Source organism: Salmo trutta, chromosome 2 (genome assembly GCF_901001165.1).
Source record: "Salmo trutta chromosome 2, fSalTru1.1, whole genome shotgun sequence".
Taxonomy (NCBI): Eukaryota; Metazoa; Chordata; class Actinopteri; order Salmoniformes; family Salmonidae; genus Salmo; species Salmo trutta.
In genome coordinates, this window is record NC_042958.1 from 33,460,974 (window position 1) to 33,482,897 (window position 21,924).

At 42.4% G+C, this 21,924-nt stretch overlaps 1 protein-coding gene across 2 annotated transcripts in view; it reads left to right on the forward strand.

The window, feature by feature from the left end:
* The window catches only part of LOC115154252 (limb region 1 protein homolog), a 65,393-nt gene extending 52,011 nt beyond the window's left edge, over positions 1 to 13,382 (forward strand). For both annotated transcript variants that reach the window (XM_029700294.1, XM_029700285.1), the window contains one exon: positions 10,330 to 13,382. In XM_029700294.1, coding sequence (XP_029556154.1) covers positions 10,330 to 10,415 — 86 coding nt within the window. In that variant the 3' untranslated portion in view covers positions 10,416 to 13,382. The remainder of the gene's footprint in view (positions 1 to 10,329) is intronic.
* Positions 13,383 to 21,924: the final 8,542 nt, after the last annotated feature.

A 21,924-nucleotide genomic window follows, 5' to 3' on the forward strand; every position in this document is an offset into this window, starting at 1 on the left:
TATGAGATGAGTAATGCAAACTATGTAAACATTATTAAAGTGACTAGCGTTCCATTATTAAAGTGGCCAGTGATTTCAAGTCTATGTATATAGGGCTGCAGCCTCTAATGTGGTAGTGATGGCTATTTAACAGTCCGATGGCCTTGAGATAGAAGCTGTTTTTCAATCTCAGCTTTGGTGCACCTGTACTGACCTCGCCTTCTGGATGATAGCGGGGTGAACAGGCAGTGGCTCGGGTGGTTGTTGACCTTGATGATCTTTTTGACCTTCCTGTGACATCAGGTGCTGTAGGTGTCTTGGAGGGCAGGTCGTTTGACCCCGGTGATGCGTTGGGCAGACCGCACCACGCTATGGAGTGCCCTGCGGTTGCGGGCTGTGCCGTTGCCTTACCAGGCAGTGATACAGCCTGACAGGATGCTCTCAATTGTGCATCTGTAAATGTTTGGGAGGGTTTTAGGTGCCAAGCAAAATTTCTTCAGCCTCTCCTGAGGTTGAAGAGGCCCTTTTTCGCCGCCTTCACCACACTGTGTTGGTGGAATATTTCAGGTTGTCAGTTATGTGTACGCCGAGGAACTTGAAGCTTTCCACCTTCTCCACTGCGGTCCCGTCAGTGTGGATGGGGGGTGCTCTCTCTACTGTTTCCTGAAGTCCACGATCAGCTCCTTTGTTTTGTTGACGTTGAGTGAGAGGTTATTTTTCTGGCACCACTCTCCCAGGGCCCTCACCTCCTCCCTGTAGGCTGTCTCGTCGTTGTTGGTAATCAGGCCTACTAATGTTGTCATCTGAAAACTTGATGATTGAGTTGGAAGCACGCGTGGCCACGCAGTCATGGGTGAACAGGGAGTACAGGAGGGGGCTGAGCACTCACCCTTGTGGAGCCCCTGTGTTGAGGATCAGCAAAGTGGTGGTGTTTCCTACCTTCACCACCTGGGGGCGGCCCGTCAGGAAGTCCAGGACCCAGTTGCACAGGGCGGGGTTCAGACCCAGGGCACCGAGCTTAATAAGGAGCTTGGAGAGTACTATGGTGTTGAATGCTGAGCTGTAGTCAATGAACAGCATTCTTACATAGGTATTCCTCTTGTCCAGATAGGATAGGGCAGTGTGCAGAGTGGTGGCGATTGCGTCGTCTGTGGATCTATTGGGGCGGTAAGCAAAAGTGGGTCTAGGGTGTCAGGTAAGGTAGAGGTGATATGTTCCTTGACTCTCAAAGCACTTCATGATGACAGAAGTGAATGCTACGGGGCGATAGTCATTTAGTTCAGTTACCTTTGGTGGCCATCTTGAAGCATGTGGGGACAGCAGACTGGGATAGGGAGATATTGAATATGTCCGTAAACAGTCCAGCCAGCTGGTCTGCACATGCTCTGAGGATGCGGATAGGAATGCTGTCTGGGCCGGCAGCCTTGCTGTTACGTGTGCTCCCTCCGTCCTCTAGGTAACCATGCTGCTCAGTAGGCCGCACACCTGTCACCAGCGTTATGCGCATAATGACACTCACCTGGACTCCATCATCTCCTTGATTACCTGCCCTTTATTTGTCACTCCCTTTGGTTTCTTCCCCAGTCGTCATTGTTCCTGTTTCATGTCGGTGCGCTGTTTGTGTTTCTTGTTTTGTTCATTTATTTATTAAATCTATTCACTCCCTAAACTTGCTTCCCGACTCTCAGCGTAAATCATTACACTTGCGAGGGTTAACACGCTTCAATGTCTTACTCACGTTGGCCACGGAGAAGGAGAGCCCACAGTCCTTGGGAGTGGCCGTGTTGGTGGCACTGTGTTATCCTCAAAGCGGCTGAAAAAGGTGTTTAGCTTATCCGGAAGCAAGACGTCGGGTGTCTGCGACGTGGCTGGTTTTACCTTTGTAGTCCATGATTGTCTGTAGACCCTGCCACATACATCTCGTGTCTGAGTTGTTGAATTGCGAGTCCACTTTGTCTCTGTACTGATGTTTTGCCTGTTTGATTGCCTTACTGAGGGAATAACTACACCTTGCCATGGTTAAATGTGGTGGTTCGCGCTTTCAGTTTTGCGCGAATGCTGCCATCTATCCATGGTTTCTGGTTTGGGCAGGTTTTAATAGTCACAGTGGGTACAACATCTCCAATACATTTCCTGATAAACTCAGTCACCGTATCCATGTATTCGTTGATATTGTTCTGTGGCTACCTGGAACATATCCCAGTCCACATGATCAAAACAATCTTGAAGCATGGGATTCCGATTGGTCAGACCAGCATTGAATAGTCCATAGCACAAGTACTTCTTGTTTGAGTTTCTGCCTATAGTAAGGGAGGAGCAAAATGGAGTCGTGATCAGATTTGCCGAAGGAAGGGCGCAGGAAGGCCTTGTAGGCATTGCGAAAAGTTGAGTAGCAGTGATCAATGTTTTCTCAGAGCGAGTGCAACAAACAGTGTGTTGGTAGAACTTCGGTAGCGTTATCCTCAGATTAGTTTTGTTAAAATTCCCGGCTACAATAAATGCGGCCTCAGGATAAGTGGTTTCCAGTTGGCATGGAGTCCAGTGTAGTTCTTTGAGGGCCGTCGCGGTATCGGCTTGAGGGGGAATATACACGGCTGTGACTATAACCGAAGAGCATTATCTTGGGAGGTAATATTGTCGGTATTTGATTGAGGTGTTCTAGGTCGGGTGAACAAAAGGAATTGAGTTTCTGTATGTTATCACAATCACACCATGAGTAGTTAATCATGAAACATACACCCCCGCCCTTCCTTTTCTGTCTGCGCGATGAACTGAGATCCCAACTGGCTGAACGGACTCAGACAGTATGTCCCGAGAGAGCTATGTTTCCTTGAAACAGAGTATGTTACAATCCCTGATATCGCTCTGGAAGGAGATCCTCGCCCTGAGCTCGTCTACTTTATTATACAGAGACTGAACATTAGCGAGTAATATACTCGGAAGCGGTGGGAGGTGTGCGCGCCTCCTGAGTCGGACTAGGAGTTCATTCCAAATACTTCTTCTTTGCCGGCGGTGTTTTGGATCAGCCTCTGGAATCAGATATATTGCCCTGGGAGGTTCGAACAAAGGACCAATTCGGGAAAGTCATATTCCTGGTGGTAATGCTGGTGAGTTACCGCTGCTCTGATATCCAAAAGTTATTTCCGTTTGTATGTAATAACACAAAACAAATTCTGGGCTATTAATGTAAGATATAACACATGAATAAACTAAATACACCAAAGTTGCTTTGGCGCTAGAAGCACCGCTGCCCTATCTATCGGCGCCATCTCATCTCAAGGCTTTTCACCCAGTGCTGCCAACTCTCACGCATTGAGACACACACATTTGACCCTCTTCACACAACACACCTTTTATTTCTCACACATTGAAAAAAGTACTGCTTTTATTTTCTAATTAATCCACTCCGTTCAGTGTTTTGACTTTTCAACTGTGCCTCCAAATCATTTTGAAATCGGAGCATATGCGCCTGCAATTCTATATCATGAGCATTGTAACCACGTCAGCTTCACTCGGGAGATCCATCATTTTCCTGCCACCGCACTGTGAACCGTAGCAGATTGAAGCTTGTGATTGGTTCAGTAAGGATCCGGACCCAAGGAGATTGGATGCGCGTTTGAAAAGAAACTCCCCTCAAGATTAGAGTGGAGCAGGCAGCCATGACAGACTGGACAGGCACGTTCATTCTCCGTTGAACAGAGTTCATGAACTCGATTGTTAAAACTGAAACTTGTAGCGCTATTCTCTACACATGATTGTCAACAAATGAATTTACTGTCACTCCTGTCCCTATCACAGAATGCTTCCTTTTGACAGAATGTGATAATGTAGTCTACTACTAGTGATTGAATCCACCAATTGCAGCCCCAGATCTATAGGCTACGTTATTCACCTCGTTAGTCATTGGCAATTTTAACGCTAGGTTCATTAGGCTGTAACAATGAAAAGGCAGCATTCAGCAGGAAGTTTGGTGGAGTGACCTGATACAACTGTATTATGAACCTTGTTTTGCCCAAACAGATTGTGAACCCAAATGTGTAACTGGTTCTAGTGGTTCTGGTTCTAATACATTGAAAGATAATTTGAGTTGGGTGTAGCGGCAGATTTAGGCGATGTCATCTTGCCTTCAGGCGATTTTATTATCTGTTTTAATTTATTTGGTCTCTCACAATAGCTTATGTAAATCATTGGAACAATTTCCATCCCCTACAATGGGCTAATATGTAGACTAATTAGTGTGCTTATCTCGGCAAGAACACTACTGTTATTCCCCATAGTTTTATTATTTCACATCTTACCAATTTTGTTGTTTTAATTATGCTATTTGAGGGTGGCCAACCCTTTTGGAGAACTACCTCCAAGGCAGGATTTTCTATGGTCCCATTTTAAAGGGATAGTTCACCCAAATTAATCACATATTGAAATATTTGTTTCTTATGGACAAGGAGATACTGCAATCCATCCTATGCTTAGCCACTGCCACCAACTGTTAATATTATAATTTTCTAACCAAAAATCTATGTAATTAAATGTCCCCCAGTTAGCATACTCTAAATTCCATGACCAAATAATCTCAAATAATCAGACTAAGATGTTGAATTTTGAATGCATAATCAATTTTAATCATGAATTCATCCGACCTGTGATTATTATTTATTTTTATTCCGCCCTGGTCATAGGCCTGAGCTATGTGAAAATATGTAGAATTGCCGGAAATTAGCTTTAAAACATTTATAGAACAGCAGACTAAAGACTGCATTCAGATCAAAAAGCCAAGATGCTTGGTTGCAAGTCTCTAAAGTGCAACGAAATATTTTGCTGTGCGACAAGGAATTTTATTTTTGGACCACTGTGCGACTATGAAAAATATATCCAAGATAATAATTGTTGTAATGAAAAGGCACTAGAGAACCAAGCGAGTGCAGATTTTTTAGCGTCATGGTTCCACCATACTACAGCGAAAACGGCTTGCTTCTACCCCAACCAGGTCAAAAGATCTGAGCCATATTACCGGCGCAACATTTTTATCTTCCTATAGCAGATGCCGGTGTTGTGCCGAAAAGCTCCCCTCTGCCAGAATTCCCTCCCCTTCGCTCGAATTCAATTCTTCATCGTTGCGACTTGCTTGCTAGTTGAGATTTCTGTTCATGTTAGGCTGTTTTTTATTTTTTATGTCGGTTTGATCGCGGGGAGGCACTGGTAATGGCTGCAGTTTTCGGTTTGGCTACTTGTTTCAAGTGTATTAGTCTATAAATAAATCTCTTTGCCTAAGTTCGTCATCTCTCCCATGTCTTATTTTAGTACTAGTTGTTCAGAAATGTTTATTGCTTGCATACATTTTAAATTTGAGGGGGGGGGGGGTTCGGCACGGCTATTTTCTTGCCTGCCAATAATACTACCTCTAGAAATATTACTGCTTATACAAATTCGTATTTGTAAAAATGTGCCTTTTTAGAAGTGAACAAGCAATTATCCAGTTAGTGTCTTCCTCATTATTTTCCACCTCCCCACAGAGCAGTTAGCTCAGGTCATCTAGCAAAACATAATGTTAGGTAGTCTATACATCTTTACATGCATTTTTCTGAGCTAACGGGGAACAAGGGAATAGTATAGGTTTCTTGTATCGAAATGATTTAAATTCATGTGTTTTAGTGGCCATCTAGTCAGAAGTTGGATCAAAGATAACCTTGAAAGATCCACATAAATGTTTTTTTTTTTATCCACAATTACATGTATATTAAATTTGAAATTGAACATACCAGTGTTTTGGAGGCGATTTCTATTTCTTCTCTGATGATGTTAAACATCTTTGTCCGTATTTGAAAAGACAATCAACTCCTCCTTCAGAACACATTCAGCAAACTGGGGGGAAAAATGTGATGGGCATTTCAGTTTTCCCCAATAAAATGATGTTACACTTAAGATTCTAATTTGCAAGTATACAACGACACAGCTATAATATAATTTGACAGTTCTGTTTTGCCTTTAAGTCAGTATACGTTCAGTAGGTTAATTATACATTACTTATACTCTCATACTTACTTTCAAGGCAAAGACCCCACAAGAAGTAACATCTTGTTGGCATGGGTGAGGAAGGGTACGACGCACCCATCTGGAGATGTTACACCCCTTCTATCTCAGGAATGATCTGAACATATATGTTAATAAAAGCATTTTGAAACACTATTGATTACAATATAGAGAGTAATAAGAGTATAGCATTTGAAAGACTTTATTGATTCCATTGTAATTTTTAAAAATTAAAAGCAGTTTTTACCTTGTCACTCCCTGGCATCTTTTTATCTTTCTGGCACTTTCCCCCATTGGGTCGAGGAACAGAGTCCTCTTTTGGGATGGCAGCATAACCTTTCAAGTTTAGACAGACATACACACATAAATACACACATATGGCGCACACACATTTTACACACGTGTATGTGTTCACATGTATATTCTGTATTATGTATGTATTTATTAGTTCTTAGTACTGCCTTAGCGGCTCTTACAGTCCCAGTCCAGTGGTTGTGTTCATTGATGATGCCAATCATGTACTTGTACATCGTTGGATCAATCTGAAATTTAAAAGAGCAAGGATACAGTTGCTTGAGTTCAAAATCTGTAAAATATGATATTTTGAGAATAATCCAACCAACCTTAAGTTTTGATTTCTTGCTCCCCCAAATGCCAGTCATTTTAAAGGTGTCATTGTAGAACGCTTTCTCGGTTGACTGCCTGTTAAAATTCTGCACCAGATGGAACATGTAGGCATTGATGGTCTGACAGAAAACAAGAAAGACAATGAAGGTAAATCTGTTACATGGAAAAACAACAATTTAGGTTTTCCTTATAAATACAAAGATTAATCACACATACAGTGTTTACATATACTGTATGTGCAACAGTCTTACCTCATTTTCCAGCTCCATATTTGGACCAGTTCTGTGGAGATCCTGATAAAAGATTTTATATGGGCCGATTCTAGACAACAGCACATATACATCTTTTCCTCCCCAAGCCTCTACAACACCTGGAAAAATGTACCTGTAAGTGTACTTATATATATCAACCTGACAAGATTACATACATACATACATTTGTTTATATCAGTAGCTGGTGTGGAGGCTGCACCTGCTGGTGTGGAGGCTGCACCTGCTGGTGTGGTGGTTGTGGAGGCTGCACCTGCTGGTTTAGAGGCTGCACCTGCTGGTGTGGTGGTTGTGGAGGCTGCACCTGCTGGTGTGGTGGTTGTGGAGGCTGCACCTGCTGGTGTGGTGGTTGTGGAGGCTGCACCTGCTGGTGTGGTGGTTGTGGAGGCTGCACCTGCTGGTGTGGTGGTTGTGGAGGCTGCACCTGCTGGTGTGGTGGTTGTGGAGGCTGCACCTGCTGGTGTGGTAGTTGTGGAGGCTGCACCTGCTGGTGTGGTGGTTGTTGAGGCCGCACCTGCTGGTGTGGTGGAGGCCGCTGGTGTGGAGGCTGCACCTGCTGGTGTGGTGGAGGCCCCTGGTGTGGAGGCTGCACCTGCTGGTGTGGTGGAGGCCGCTGGTGTGGAGGCTGCACCTGCTGGTGTGGTGGAGGCCCCTGGTGTGGTGGTTCTGGAGGCTGCTGATTTAATTTTATGAGGGATCTGATGAGTCTCCTCTATATGAGGCCTCAGGTGATCCACTCTTATTTTAGGGACCGGATTTTACATTCTTAAACCATGTCGTAGGCTGTTCTAGAACTACTTGCGTGTCGACGTCGTTAATTTTGTTTGCACTTTGTTGAGTCGTTACGTCATTGGCCAGCTAGCTAACAACCTGGTAACTTTACCAGTATATCCAAACATTTGGGGGCACAGAAAGGGAGAGCTTCTTCATCAGGAGATCGATGATTATAGCAATGATTGAATGACAGATCTCTTGTATTTCATCATCACAAACCTGACGTTTTTAAAGAGACCGTGTAATGCATTTCAATAGGAAAATGGTGCTTTTACACAATGTAGAAACTCAGTATTCCAAAAATGACTAATTTCAATGGCAGGTATTTGTCTCAACGTTTTAACTTTTATAATAAACAAATGTATTTACTGTTACGTATTATACTGAACAAAATTATAAACGCAACATGCAACAATTTCAAAGATTTTACTGAGTTCATATAAGGAAATCAGTCAATTTAAATGACTAAATTACACCGTAATCTATGGATTTCACATGACTGGGAAGGGGCGCAGCCATGGGTGGATGTGGTGGGGCATAGGCACACACATTTGGGAGCCAGGGCCACCCACAGGGAGCCACGCCCAGCCAATTAGAATTAGTTTTTCCCTACGCAAGGGCTTTTATTACAGACAGAAATATTTCTGTTTCATCAGCTGTCCGGGTGGCTGGTCTTAGACGATCCTGCAGGTGAAGAAGCTGGATGTGGAGGTCCTGGGCTGGCGTAGTTATACGTGGCCTGTGGTTTGGAGGCCGGTTGGACATTCTGCCAAATTCTATAAAACAACAGACTTATGGTAGAGAAATTATCTGGCAACAGCTCTGGTGTACATTCCTGCAGTCAGCATGCCAATTGCATGCTCCCTCAACTTGAGACATCTGTGGCATTGGGTTGTGTGACAAAACGGCACATTTTATTGGCCTTTTTTTGTCCCCAGCACAAGGTGCACCTGTGTAATGATCATGCTGTTTAGATCAGCTTCTTGTATGCCACACCTGACAGGTGGATGGATTATCTTGGCAAAGGCAAAATGCTCACAGGGATGGAAACAATTTGTGCTATTTTTGTTGTTGTTGAGGAATACGCTTTTTGTGTGTATGGAACTTTTCTGAGATCTTTTATTTCAGCTCATGAAACACTTTACATGTTGCGTTTATATTTTTCTTCAGTATAGTTTCTAGCACACCACATGTGCTTCAAAAGTAGATAAAGTTCATATAGGCTCAATATAGGCTGCATCTCAATCAATTTAAAAAAATCTTATTTTCCAAAAGGTCATGTGGTTCTCCTACCTTTTAAAAAAAAAACTTGTGTTAGTTGAGAGCACCAGTGCTACCAATGAAAATGTTACTTTAGAGCCCTGCTCGGTTGAGACCGTTTCCCACGGTAGAGGTCTCTTTACAATGACGTGATAAAACGTTGAAACAAAGTTACCACTGGTTGTAGCAAGGTGTTGTAGTAAATGGGTATCATGAAATACATGCACCAGAAACAGGGAAGTACTGTATCAGTAAGCCAAGTTGGCTATTAACTGCAGCAAAATAGCTAGCTAGCTAGACATGCCGACATGAGACCTTCTAATAAAACCAGACCATTCAGATCACTATGCTGCTTCGAATGTTTGATCTCGATATTGAGTTCATCTTACCGTCCAAATGCATTGTATGTAGCCGGCAGTACACTCGTGGCCTGGTTCATACCGAAAACATTCTCCGTTCAGGCTGCAAAAGGCTTCGATTTCCTCAATTTTATTTAACAGCGGGAAGGGGGAAAATATGCATACTTTCTTTATGAAATACTTATTTTCCTCCACCATGCTAGAGTGGCTAATGCCTAGGAATGCTACTTCCTGATGTTGCGCCTCGTGTTCAGCCAATGGTAAACAACAGACTGCTGCAACCTGATTGGCTGAACGCGATACACAACATCTGGGATTAGCATTTAGCCACTCTAGCATATTACATCGATCTGCCAGCCTTTGGGATACATATTGCTTTGTCTTTTTATCTATTTTGTGTTCTTTTATTATGCACAGTGCATTGAGTCGCTGTATTTGTATGAATTGTCCCAAATTAATAATTGTATTATAATAATTACATTATTATTACGCTTTATGCTCAGATTGAACCAAATGAATGCTGTATGATTTGAATATCGTCACATTTTTACCGTAGTTATTTGCACTGACGAGAAGTAAACTTTTAGGTTTTTGTTAATTTCAGTAATACTCAACATTAATTACATAGAAGTCAGTCTCCCTATGACTTATTATCATAACTCTTAACCGGTTCCAAGTCTGCAGGGGCTAGCTGGGTCTGCATTCTGTGGAACTCAGGCAGCAATATGACTACTGTGGCTGCAGCCAGAGAGATGTAGAGCCTAGTGTTGATTCCTGTCACACACACCTCAAGTGACAAAGTGGGGAAATGACGGCAAAATCCAATGTGCCTTAGGACTGACATGTGACAGTGAATATTATGAGGCGAAGGGGGAACGTCTCTCAAGCTTGTTGTGACAGGCCCAGGATGTCTGATGTAGAAAATGTCAGACCACGGAGGCAGTGGGGTTTTATTTTTTTCCATTCCTCGTCTTGAAGGTTAACTGTGTTTATTTTATTGACATTTCTGTCCCTTATCTCTTCCTGGCCAGGTCTGGATAAATTACAACTGTCAAACAGCCCCACAGACCCGGAGTCTGGGAAGCTCTCGGCCAACGGGCATCAGAAGACTCTGTAAAAGAGACAACCGACACACACACACACACACACACACACCCAATACGGCAGCCAAAGGGAGATTTTGATAGTACTGAACTCCACAGCAGAAGGTGATTGAGTCTGTGGAAGCGACTTAGTATACTCCCACAGTGTCTGACGGGCTTTGCGAACTGAGAAGAAACTGCAATTTAGCTTTGTGACATTCCATCCTCTTCCTCGTGGATGGATGGATGGATGCAGGACAGGGACTGGTTTGAGCCCTCTGACAGACTGCTATCTTCACAACAGTGACCTTGATGTTGACCTCAACAGTGACTGTGACCATGGGCCACAGCCGATGTCTGGGGGACTTTATTTTCCCTCAGCACCAACTTTCTTCTCTCTCTTTGTCTATTCTTATCTCATTCTACCCTCTTTTTGTGGAGCGCTCCCGTCCTGTAGGTTTTCACTCCAACCTTAATCTATCACACTTGATTCTAATAATTAGCTGGTTGATGAGCTGAATCAGGTTAGTTACAACTGGGGTTGGAGCGAAAGGGTAGCTCTCCAGGAACAGGGTTGGAGAGCTCTGCTCTAACCAATCTCATTCTAACCTCTTGTGTTTCGTGCTTGCCTAATTCACTTCTTATGTTATTTTCTCCCCCATAGCCTAACCATTGCGCTATGCCATATTGTCTTGGAAGACGCAATGTAACCTTTCGAGGCAGAGGCTTTTACACTTACGTCTACTATTTGTTTCCACCCTGTTCTATTTCCACAGTTTAAAATACATGTTAGTTATAAAATGCAGCTCAAAGTTATTTGGGGAGAGAAAAGAAATGCCGCCTCACCAAAGTTTAATGAGAAGACAATTCCATTTCAGAATTAGAAAGTAAATGTGATGTGGATCAGTGGCCATGGGGACATTCACAATAGATTACCTGTATTATATGTGAATACTGGGTGGTCTCCAACAGTCATCTAATTCAGTATGTCATATAATGGATATTTATATGTGTGAAGTATGGATGACTACTGGTTAAATAAGTGGACATTTTTATTTGTTTATGTCAGAAGATAATATGCAAAAAATGTGAAAAGATGTTGCCATTTTATGATAGACTTGCTTTGAAAGCACATTGCATGAAAAATAAATCGTACTTATTACTCATAGCCATTTTTACACGTCATACCCAGTTGCTTTGCTTGTCCTCACAGGTGCCTGTGTATTACCACTTCTTGCCGGTACATTTAGTACCCGTTTACCACAGTGACCACACCGGAGGTCAGTCAGTGTCTCCTCCGTTGACACAGAAAGAATGGGGAGGCACTGTGGAGGCGTGACTAGCCAAGCCTTCATCTTTCTGGTTGTCGCACGCCATTTGTGAATGTGTAACAATGTGCTCTTTTTTTATTTCCCTTGTAGTCTGTAGGCCTACTGTGCTTTAATTTCATAAAAGATATAGTTAATTATTTTGTCTTGATTTAATGAATGTTGTTTTCGGTGCTGTCGATTTCGATCACTCTAGAGATGGGAAAACTGATGTCTTTTTTGGTCCCAAAGAGCAAAGATTACAGCTTTCAGAGTTTGATCCTGTGGGTGGATGTTCTAAAAATGTTGTGCGTTGGTAAACTTGATCTCGATCTCCCCAAATAACTATTAAGCTATTTTAAAGGGTATCTTATTTCACCTGGCATTAAGCTTTGTTGAACTTCTTCCTATTGTAAATGTTGTATTTGTACATACCATTTATGTTTCATACCTCTTTTGCATTATTTGGATGTAAATAGTGGGCTGCCGTTAAGCCTCAAGTGTTTGTTGTAAATAAGTCTACAGAAGCTCTTTTTGGACTGTGATGCTACTTGTCACTAGAAGCACCTTTTATGCCTTAGCTAGAGGAGGAATTCACCACAGTCTTTATAGGAGGCTCCAATTTGTGTGTGTGTTTGCTCACGTGCGCAGGTATGTTTGTTAAAAAAAAGACAACTTTACTGTGAACATCTTGTCTCTGGATTTCAATTGCAAACCAGTTTGAACTTCTTCGTCCTTTGCGATGAATGTAGAATATAATCTCCTCTTAACTCAAATAGTATTGTGGGCTTCCAAAAATACGAATTACAATGATGTGTTTTTATGATGTGTTTGATGTGTTTTCATTGCGACTTGTCATGATGCAAATGGCAGGAGGTACGATTAACGTTTTTCTATTTAAATATTCTTTTGAGACATCTTGTCTTATACAGGGCTTGTTTAAATTTTTTTTTAAAGGAATGCATTATCCACTAATAGTTTGGATGAAATTTAAAAGTAATTTGAAAGGAAAGCAGTAGCTATTGTCTGTCACAAGGCTCACCTTAGATTCTGGAGTTCGCAATGCCAAGCCTTGTACTGTGTTCTGTCCCCTCATTAAATGCAAGATTATGAGCGATCCAATTCCACATCTCAGGTTGGTTTGGTAATGCTGATGATAAATGATACTGTGAAAATCCAGAATTGAAAAAAATCACTAACCAAAACCCATTACTACTGTGGCTAATAACGTCTGTTTGGTGTTTCCTTGATGACTGTGACCCCCTCTGTGTTCCTCTCACCCTCAACTATCAGTTTTATTCATAAAAAAATATCTGTATTATTGCTATTTCAGACAATGTTTATGCTGCATGTATTATTGGTTGAAGAAGTACACCAGTGATCACAATCTATTACAATCTGACTTTTCTACTTAGTTTCTGTGGAGGACACAGTTGGGGTCTGTTCCAACCTAAGGGAACACTTTTGCAGTTTATTTTCACTCACAGAGGGTTTGAAATGTTGAGGGGTGGCCTGTGCTATCAGTTGAGTAGCTGGTAGTTTTGTCTGTTTGTTTGATTTTCTGTGTCTGCATGTAATTTCCTGCCCATTTTTGTGAATGTATATTTTTTTTACCTTGTTCTTTTCTGAGTTGCTATATGTGTGTTTTGTTGTTTTACGATGTTGGTTTGTTTGCAAATAAAACAATGAAAATCATGTTTATGTTGATGTTTGCTTTTTAATTTCACATTTACATTTGTGGGATACATCACAGGCTTCTTTTTGAGATGTAAGGGCAAAAGTAACCTTGCTGTTACCATGGCACTATCTGGCTGTATGAACTCCTGACAAGTCACACACAAAAAGTGTCCCCAACTCCTGACAAGTACCATAAAGGCCTGATTGGAGGAGTGTTGCAGAGATGGTTGTCTTTCTGGAAGGTTCTCCCATCTCCACAGAGGAACTCTGGAGCTCTGTCAGAATGACCATCAGGTTCTTGGTCACCTCCCTGACCAAGGCCCTTCTCCCTTAATTGCTCAGTTTGGCCGGGCAGCCAGCTCGTGGAAGAGTCTTGGTGGTTCCAAACTTCTTCCATTTAAGAAGAAGTTCTGCCCCTGAACAAGGCAGTCATTGTAAATAAGAATTTGTTCTTAACTGACTTGCCTAGTTAAATAAAAAAGAGTGATGGAGGCCACTGTGTTCTTGGGGACCTTCAATGCTGCAGAAATGTTTTGGTACCCTTCCCCAGATCTGTACCTCGACACAGTCCTGTCTCAGAGCTCTAAGGACAATTTATTCTACCTCATGGCTTGGGTTTTGCTCTGACATGCACTATCAACTGTGGGACCTTATATACACTACCGGTCAGAAGTTTTAGAACACCTACTCATTCAAGAGTTTATTTATTTTCACAATTTTCTACATTATCGAATAATAGTGAAGACATCAAAACTATTAAATAACACATGGAATGGTGTAGTAACCACAAATATGTGTTAAACAAATATTTTATATATATTTTATATTTCATGTTCTTCAAAGTAGCCACCCTTGGCCTTGATGACAGCTTTGCACACCCTTGGAATTTTATCAACCAGCTTCACCTGGAATGCTTTTCCAACAGTCTTGAAGGAGTTCCACATATGCTGAGCACTTGCTGGCTGTTTTTCCTCCACTCTGTAGTCCAACTCATATCAAATCATCTCAATTGGCTTGAGGTCGGGTGATTGCAGAGGCCAGATCATCTGATGCAGCACTCCATTACTCTTCTTCTTGGTCAAACAGCTCTTACACAGCCTGGGGGTGTGTTGGGTCATTGTCCTGTTGAAAAACAAATGATATTCCCACTAAAGGCAAACCAGATAAAATCACATTTTATTTGTCACGTGCTGAATACAACAGATGTAGACCTTAGAGTGAAATGCTTACTTACAAGCCCTTAACCAACAATGCAGTTTTAACAACAACAACAAAACAATTATATATATATATATATATATATATATATATATATATATATATATATATATAAAGTAACAAATAATTAAAGAGCAGCAGTAAAATAACAATAGCGAGGCTACATACAGGGGGTACCAGTACAGAGTCAGTGTGTGGGTACATTGGTTAGTTGAGGTAATATGTACATGTAGGTAGTTATTAAAGTGACTGCATGGATAATAACAGCTTAGCATTAGTGTAAAAGAGGGGGAGGGGGGCAATGCAAATAGTCTGGGTAGCCATTTGATTAGATGTTCAGGAGTCTTATGGCTTGGGGGTAGAAGCTATTTAGAAGCCCCTTGGACCAAGACTTGGCGCTCCGGTACCACTTGCTGTACGGTAGCAGAGAGAACAGTCTATGACTAGGGTGGCTGGAGTCTTTGACAATTTTTAGGTCCTTCCTCTGACACCGTCTGGTATAGAGGTCCTGGAAGGCAGGAAGCTTGGCCCAGTGATGTACTGGGCCGTACGCACTACCCTCTGTAGTGCCTTGCGGTCGGATGCCGAGCAGTTGCCATACCAGGCAGTGATGCAACCCGTTAGGATGCTCTCGATGGTGCAGCTGTAGAACCTTTTGAGGATCTGAGGACCCATGCCAAATCTTTTCAGTCTCCTGAGGGGTAATAGGTTTTGTCGAGCACCCTTCACAACTATCTTGGTTTGCTTGGACCATGTTAGTTTGTTGGTGATGTGGACACCAAGGAACTTGAAGCTCTAAACCTGCTCCACTACATTCCCGTTGATGAGAATGGGGGCGTGCTCAGTCCTCCTTTTCCTGTAGTCCACAATAATTTCCTTTGTCTTGATCACGTTGAGGGAGAGGTTGTTGTCCTGGCACCACACGGCCAGGTCTCTGACCTCCTCCCTATAGGCTGTCTCATCGTTGTCGGTGAACTTAATGACCGTGCAGTCATGAGTGAACAGGGGGTACAGGAGGGGACTGAGCATGCACCCCCGTGTTGAGGATCAGCATGGCGGATGTGTTGTTTCCTACCATTACCACCTGGGGGCAGTCCGTCAGGAAGTCCAGGATCCAGTTGCAGAGGGAGTTGTTTAGTCCCAGGATCCTTAGCTTAGTGATGAGCTTTGATGGCACTATGGTGTTGAACGCTGAGCTGTAGTCTATGAATAGCATTCTCACATACAGTTGAAGTTGGAAGTTCACATACACCTTAGCCAAATATATTTAAACTCAGTTTTTCAGAAGTCCTGACATTTAATCATAGTAAAAATCCCTGTCTTAGGTCAGTTAGGATCACCATTATTTTAAGAATGTGAAATGTCAGAATAATAGTAGAGAGAATGATTTATTTCAGCTTTTATTTCTTTCATCCCATTCCCAGTGGGTCAGAAGTTTACATACACTCAATTAGTATTTGGTAGCATTTCCTTTAAATTGTTTAACTTGGGTCAAATGTTTTGGGTAGCCTTCTACAAGCTTCCCACAATAAGTTGGGGGAATTTTGGCCCATTCCTCCTGACAGAGCTGGTGTAACTGAGTCAGGTTTGTAGGCATCCATGCTCACACACCCTTTTTCAGTTCTGCCCACAATTTTTGTATAGGATTGAGGTCAGGGCTTTATGATGGCCACTCCAATACCTTGACTTTGTTGTCCTTAAGCCATTTTGCCACAACTTTGGAAGTATGCTTGGGGTCATTGTCCATTTTGGAAGACCCATTTGCGAGCAAGCTTTAACTTCCTGACTGATGTCTTGAGATGTTGCTTCAATATATCCACATCATTGTCCTACCTCATGATGCCATCTATTTTGTGAAGTGCACCAGTCCCTCCTGCAGCAAAGCACCCCCACAACATGATGCTGCCACTCCCGTGCTTCATGGTTGGGATGGGGTTCTTCGGCTTGCAAGCTTCCCCCTTTTTCGCCCAAACATAACGATGGTCATTATGGCCAAACAGTTCTATTTTTGTTTCATCAGTCCAGAGGACATTTCTCCAAATAGTACGATCTTTGTCCACATGTGCAATTGTAAACTATAGTCTGGCTTTTTATGGCGGTTTTTGAGCATTGGCTTCTTCCTTGCTGAGCTGCCTTTCAGGTTATGTCGATATAGCACGCGTTTTACTGTGGATATAGACACTTTTGTACCTGTTTCCTCCAGCATCTCCAGGTCCTTTGCTGTTGTTCTGTGATTGATTTGCACTTTTTGCACGAAAGTACGTTCATCTCTAGGAGACAGAACGTGTCTCCTTCCCGAGCAGTATGACGGCTGCGTGGTCCCGTGGTGTTTATACTTGCGTACTATTGTTTGTACAGATGAACGTGGTGCCTTCAGGTGTTTGGAAATTGCTCCCAAGGATGAACGTTGTGAAGACTTGTGGAGGTTTACAATTTTTTTTTCTGAGGTCTTGGCTGATTTCTTTTGCTTTTCCCATGATGTCAAGCAAAGAGGCACTGAGTTTAAAGGTAGTCCTTGAAATACATCCACTGGTACACCTCCAATTGACTCAAATTATGTCAATTTGCCTATCAGAAGCTTCTAAAACCATGACATAATTTTCTGGAATTTTCCAAGCTGTTTAAAGGCACAGTCAACTTTATGTATGTAAACTTCTGACCCACTGGAATTGTGATACAGTGAATTATAAGTGAAATAATCTGTCTGTAAATAATTGCTGGGAAAATTACTTGTGTCATGCACAAAGTAGATGTCCTAACCGACTTGCCAAAACTCTAGTTTGTTAACAAGAAATTTGTGGAGTGGTTGAAAAACGAGTTTTAATGACTCCAACCTAAGTGTATGTAAACTTACGACTTCAACTGTAGGTGTTCCTTTTGTCCAGGTGGGAAAGGGCAGTGTGGAGTGCAATAGAGATTGCGTCATCTGTGGATCTGTTGGGGCGGTATGCAAATTGGAGTGGGTCTAGGGTTTCTGGGATAATAGTGTTGATGTGAGCCATGACCAGCCTTTCAAAGCGCTTTATGGCTACAGGTGTGAATGCTACGGGTCAGTTGTTGTTTAGGCAGGTTACCTTTGTTTTCTTGGGCACAGGGACTATGGTGGTCTGCTTTAAACATGTTGGTATTACAGACTCAGACAGGGAGAGGTTGAAAATGTCAGTGAAGATACTTGCCAGTTGGTCAGCACATGCTCAGAGTACACGTCCTGGTAAGCTGTTTGGCCCTGCGGCCTTGTGAATGTTGACCAGTTTAAACGTCTTACTCACATCGGCTGTGGACAGAGTGATCACACAGTCATCCAGAACAGCAGGTGCTCTCATGCATGTTTCAGTGTTATTTGCCTCGAAGCCAGCATAGAAGTTTTTAGCTTATCTGGTAGGCTCGTGTCCCTGGGCAGCTCTCGGCTGTGCTTCCCTTTGTAATCTGTAATAGTTTGCAAGCCTTACCACATCCGACGAGGTTCAGGGCCAGTGTAGTACGATTCAATCTTAGTCCTGTATTGATGCTTTGCCAGTTTGATGGTTCGTCGGAGGGCATAGCGGGATTTCTTATAAGCTTCCGGGTTAGAGTCCCGCTCCTTGAAAGCGGCAGCTCTACCCTTTAGCTCAGTGCGGTTGTTGGCTGTAATCCATGGCATCTGGTTGGGGTATGTACATACAGTCACTGTGGTGACGACGTCATCGATGTACTTATTGATGAAGCCAGTGACTGATGTGGTTTACTCATCAATGCCATCAGACAAATCCCAGAACATATTCCAGTCTGTGCTAGAAAAACAGTCTTTTGTCTTAGCATCTGCTTCTTCTGACCACTTTTTTATTGAACGGGTCACTGGTGCTTCCTGCTTTAATTTTTGCTTGTAAGCAGGAATCAGGAGGATAGAATTGTGGTCAGATTTGCCAAATGGGAATGGCATATCGCTGCAGAATGCTGTGGTAGCCATGCTGGTTAAGTGTGCCTTGAATTCTAAATAAATCACAGACAGTGTCACCAGCAAAGCGCCCCCACACCATAACACCTCCTCCTCCATGCTTTATGGTGGGAACCACGAATGCAGAGATCATCCTAATCAACACCTGCTCTGCGTCTCACAAAGACACAGCGGTTGGAACCAAAAATCTCAAATTTGGACTCATCAGAAGGACATATTTTCACTTGTCTAATGTCCATTGCTCATGTTTCTTGGCCCAAGCAAGTCTCTTCTTATTATTGGTGCAGCAATTAGGCAATTTAGCTAGGCAAGTTAGTTTAGAACAAATTCTTATTTTCAATGACGGCCTAGGAACAGTGGGTTAACAGCCTTGTTCAGGGGCAGAACGACAGATTTTCACCTTGTCAGCTCGGGGATTCGATTTTGCAACCTTTCGGTTACTAGTCCAACGCTCTAACCACTAGGCTACATGCCACCCCAGGTAACATGAAGGCCTGATTCATACAGTCTCATCTGAACAGTTGTTGAGATGTGCCACAGTACAGATGGTTCAGACAAGGCGATGAAAGCCGTAGCGTGCATTATAAGACTCACTCAGTTTTTTGTAAACACAGAGAATTATTTGTTTCTTGGCCCAAGCAAGTCTCTTCTTATTATTGGTGTCCTTTAGAAGTGATTTCTTTGCAGCAATTCGACCATGAAGGCCTGATTCATACAGTCTCCTCTGAACAATTAATGTTGAGATGTGTCTATTACTCGAACTCTGTGAAGCATTTATTTGGGCTGCAATTTCTGAGGCTGGTAACTCTAATGAACTGATCCTCTGTAGCAGAGGTAACTCTGGGTCTTCATTTCCTGTGGCGGTTCTCATGAGAGCCAGTTTCATTATTGCGCTTGATGGTTTTTAAGACTGCACTTGAAGAAACTTTCAAAGTTTTAGAAATTTTCTGAATTGACTGACCTTCATATCTTAAAGTAATGATGGACTGTCGTTTTTCTTTGCTTATTTGAGCTGTTCTTGCCATAATATGGACTTTGTCTTATAGGGCTATCTTCTGTATACCACCCCTACCTTGTCACAACACAACTGATTGGCTCAAACGCATTAAGAAGGAAAGAAATTCCACAAATTAACTTTTAACAAAGCACACCTGTTAATTGAAATGCATTCCAGGTGACTACCTCATGAAGCTGGTCGAGAATGCCAAGAGTGTGCAAAGATGTCATCAAGGCAAAGGGTGGCTACTTTGAAGAATCTCAAATATAAAATATATTTTGATTTGGTTACTACATGATTCCATATGTGTTATTTCATCATTTTGATGTCTTCACTATTGTTCCACAATGTAGAAAATAGTCTAAATAAAGAAAACCCTTGAATGAGTAGGTGTGTCCATATTTTTGATTGGTACTGTGTGTGTGTGTTTTGAAGTAAAATCCAACCAGTATTTTGTTCTTTCATCCCTGCGTCCATCTATAGTCTGGGGATGCGGTGAGGCAAATGGGACAGTCCCGTGTCTCTGGATGACCTGTGACAGACAGGGCTGTTACCTGAAGGGACGGACTGGCATTCCAAAATAAGACTTCAAGTCTTCAATACATTTCCACAACACATTACCACACCACCACATACGGTTGGGGTCAATTCCATTTCCATTAAGGAAGGGAACTCACATTTTCCTCAAAGCCTATGAACATTTTGGGGAATTAGAATGTCTACTTCCTGAATTGACAATGGCGAACGTGTATAAAAATGGCTGAATTCAGATATCACGTCATGGCACTGACTGTTTAAACTACGGTGTGTTACATGGTTCAATGTGCCTATAAATCAGCACAAGCTAGTTTTTCAATTAAGAGTAACGGAGAGCAATGTACAATACGGCAAACAAATGAGCAATTTGTGGTAAGTGCAAGGGCCATATTAATGCACCTCCGCTATTGAAATGGAATGGACCCCAACCTTATAATGGTTATCTTCTCTCACAAAAGCCTCCTTACAAAAGCCTCCCTGTTCAGTTGACATTATCTGGTTTAGCGTGTCACACAAGCTTGGCTGTTTGGCCGTGTGTCTCTGAGATACCATTGGGGGGCAGGTGTCTGCTGCAACTCCACCAATGATTAACTCTGAGACAGCTTCCTTTATTCAGAAACGGTCAACACCCTCGAGGCTTAAACGCTTGATAATGAGCTTTGCGACATTTATAGTGTTTACCTTCATGAGGAAGGTACACTGTGTGCGGTTAACACCCTGAGTTCACCGTTTGATTCTCTCTGTACGAGTCAAGGTTGAGCAATACCTGTTGCCCTGCGCACAACCTTTTAACACAAGATAAAGAAACATACCCTTTTTCACCTCCTGTGGGATTGTGGGAAACTACATTGGCTGGCATTAAAAATACCTATATACAACAGAGCCTATTGTCACGTTTGTCATCTGGAAAGGACCAAAACGCAGCGGGTTGTATACTCATCTTCTTTTAATAGGCGAAAGAAGGAAAACCAAACAAACATGTATGCAAAAATAACAAAAATGATGAACGACGAAAAGACAGTCTTGTCATGCATAGACAGCTAAACAAGGAACAACCTCCCACAAATCACAAACACACCCTAATATATAGGACTCTCAATCAAAGGCAACTAGACAACCCCTGCCTTCAATTGAGAGTCCACACCCCAATTAACTACACATAGAAACAGACTAACTAGAAAGAACATAGAAATAGACTAACATATAGCAGTGACCAAAAAACCCGGAAATAATAAATCAAACACCCCACTACATAAACCATCACCCCGAAACACATAAACAAAATACCCTCTGCCACGTCCTGACCAAACTACAATAACAAAATATCCTCTCTACTGGTCAGGACGTGACACCTATGGAACAGCAAATCTAGATCTCTTTTAATTTCGAACCACAGTACAGGTGGTTCAGACGGGGCGATGAAAGCCCTGGCGTGCATTATAAGACTTGCTCCGTTTTTTGTAAACACAGAGAATTATTTCCATCATTCATTTGGAAAAGTGAATGATCATCTCTGGGAGATTTGACTTTGTATAGCAGCTGCCTCTCCTGGACAAGCGTTAGCATGTTGAATGAATGGCTTGGCTACAGGGAGAATTAGACCAGGGTTAGAACTTTATGAGATTCTCTTTGATAGGGCACTATGGTATTTGTATGGTGAGTTTTTCCACAGTAGGGTTTGCACAATTCCTGTAACTTTCCCAAGATTCCCAGGTTTTCCAGAAATCCTGCTTGGAGATTTTCCCGGAAAACCTGGGAATTTTGGGAATGTTCCAGGAATTTTGCAACACTTTTCCACAGTCAGGGCCCAAATCTTATCCTGTATTTTCCTCCAATCATCCATCTGCGGCTCTGAGATGTGCTCTCTCTCAAAC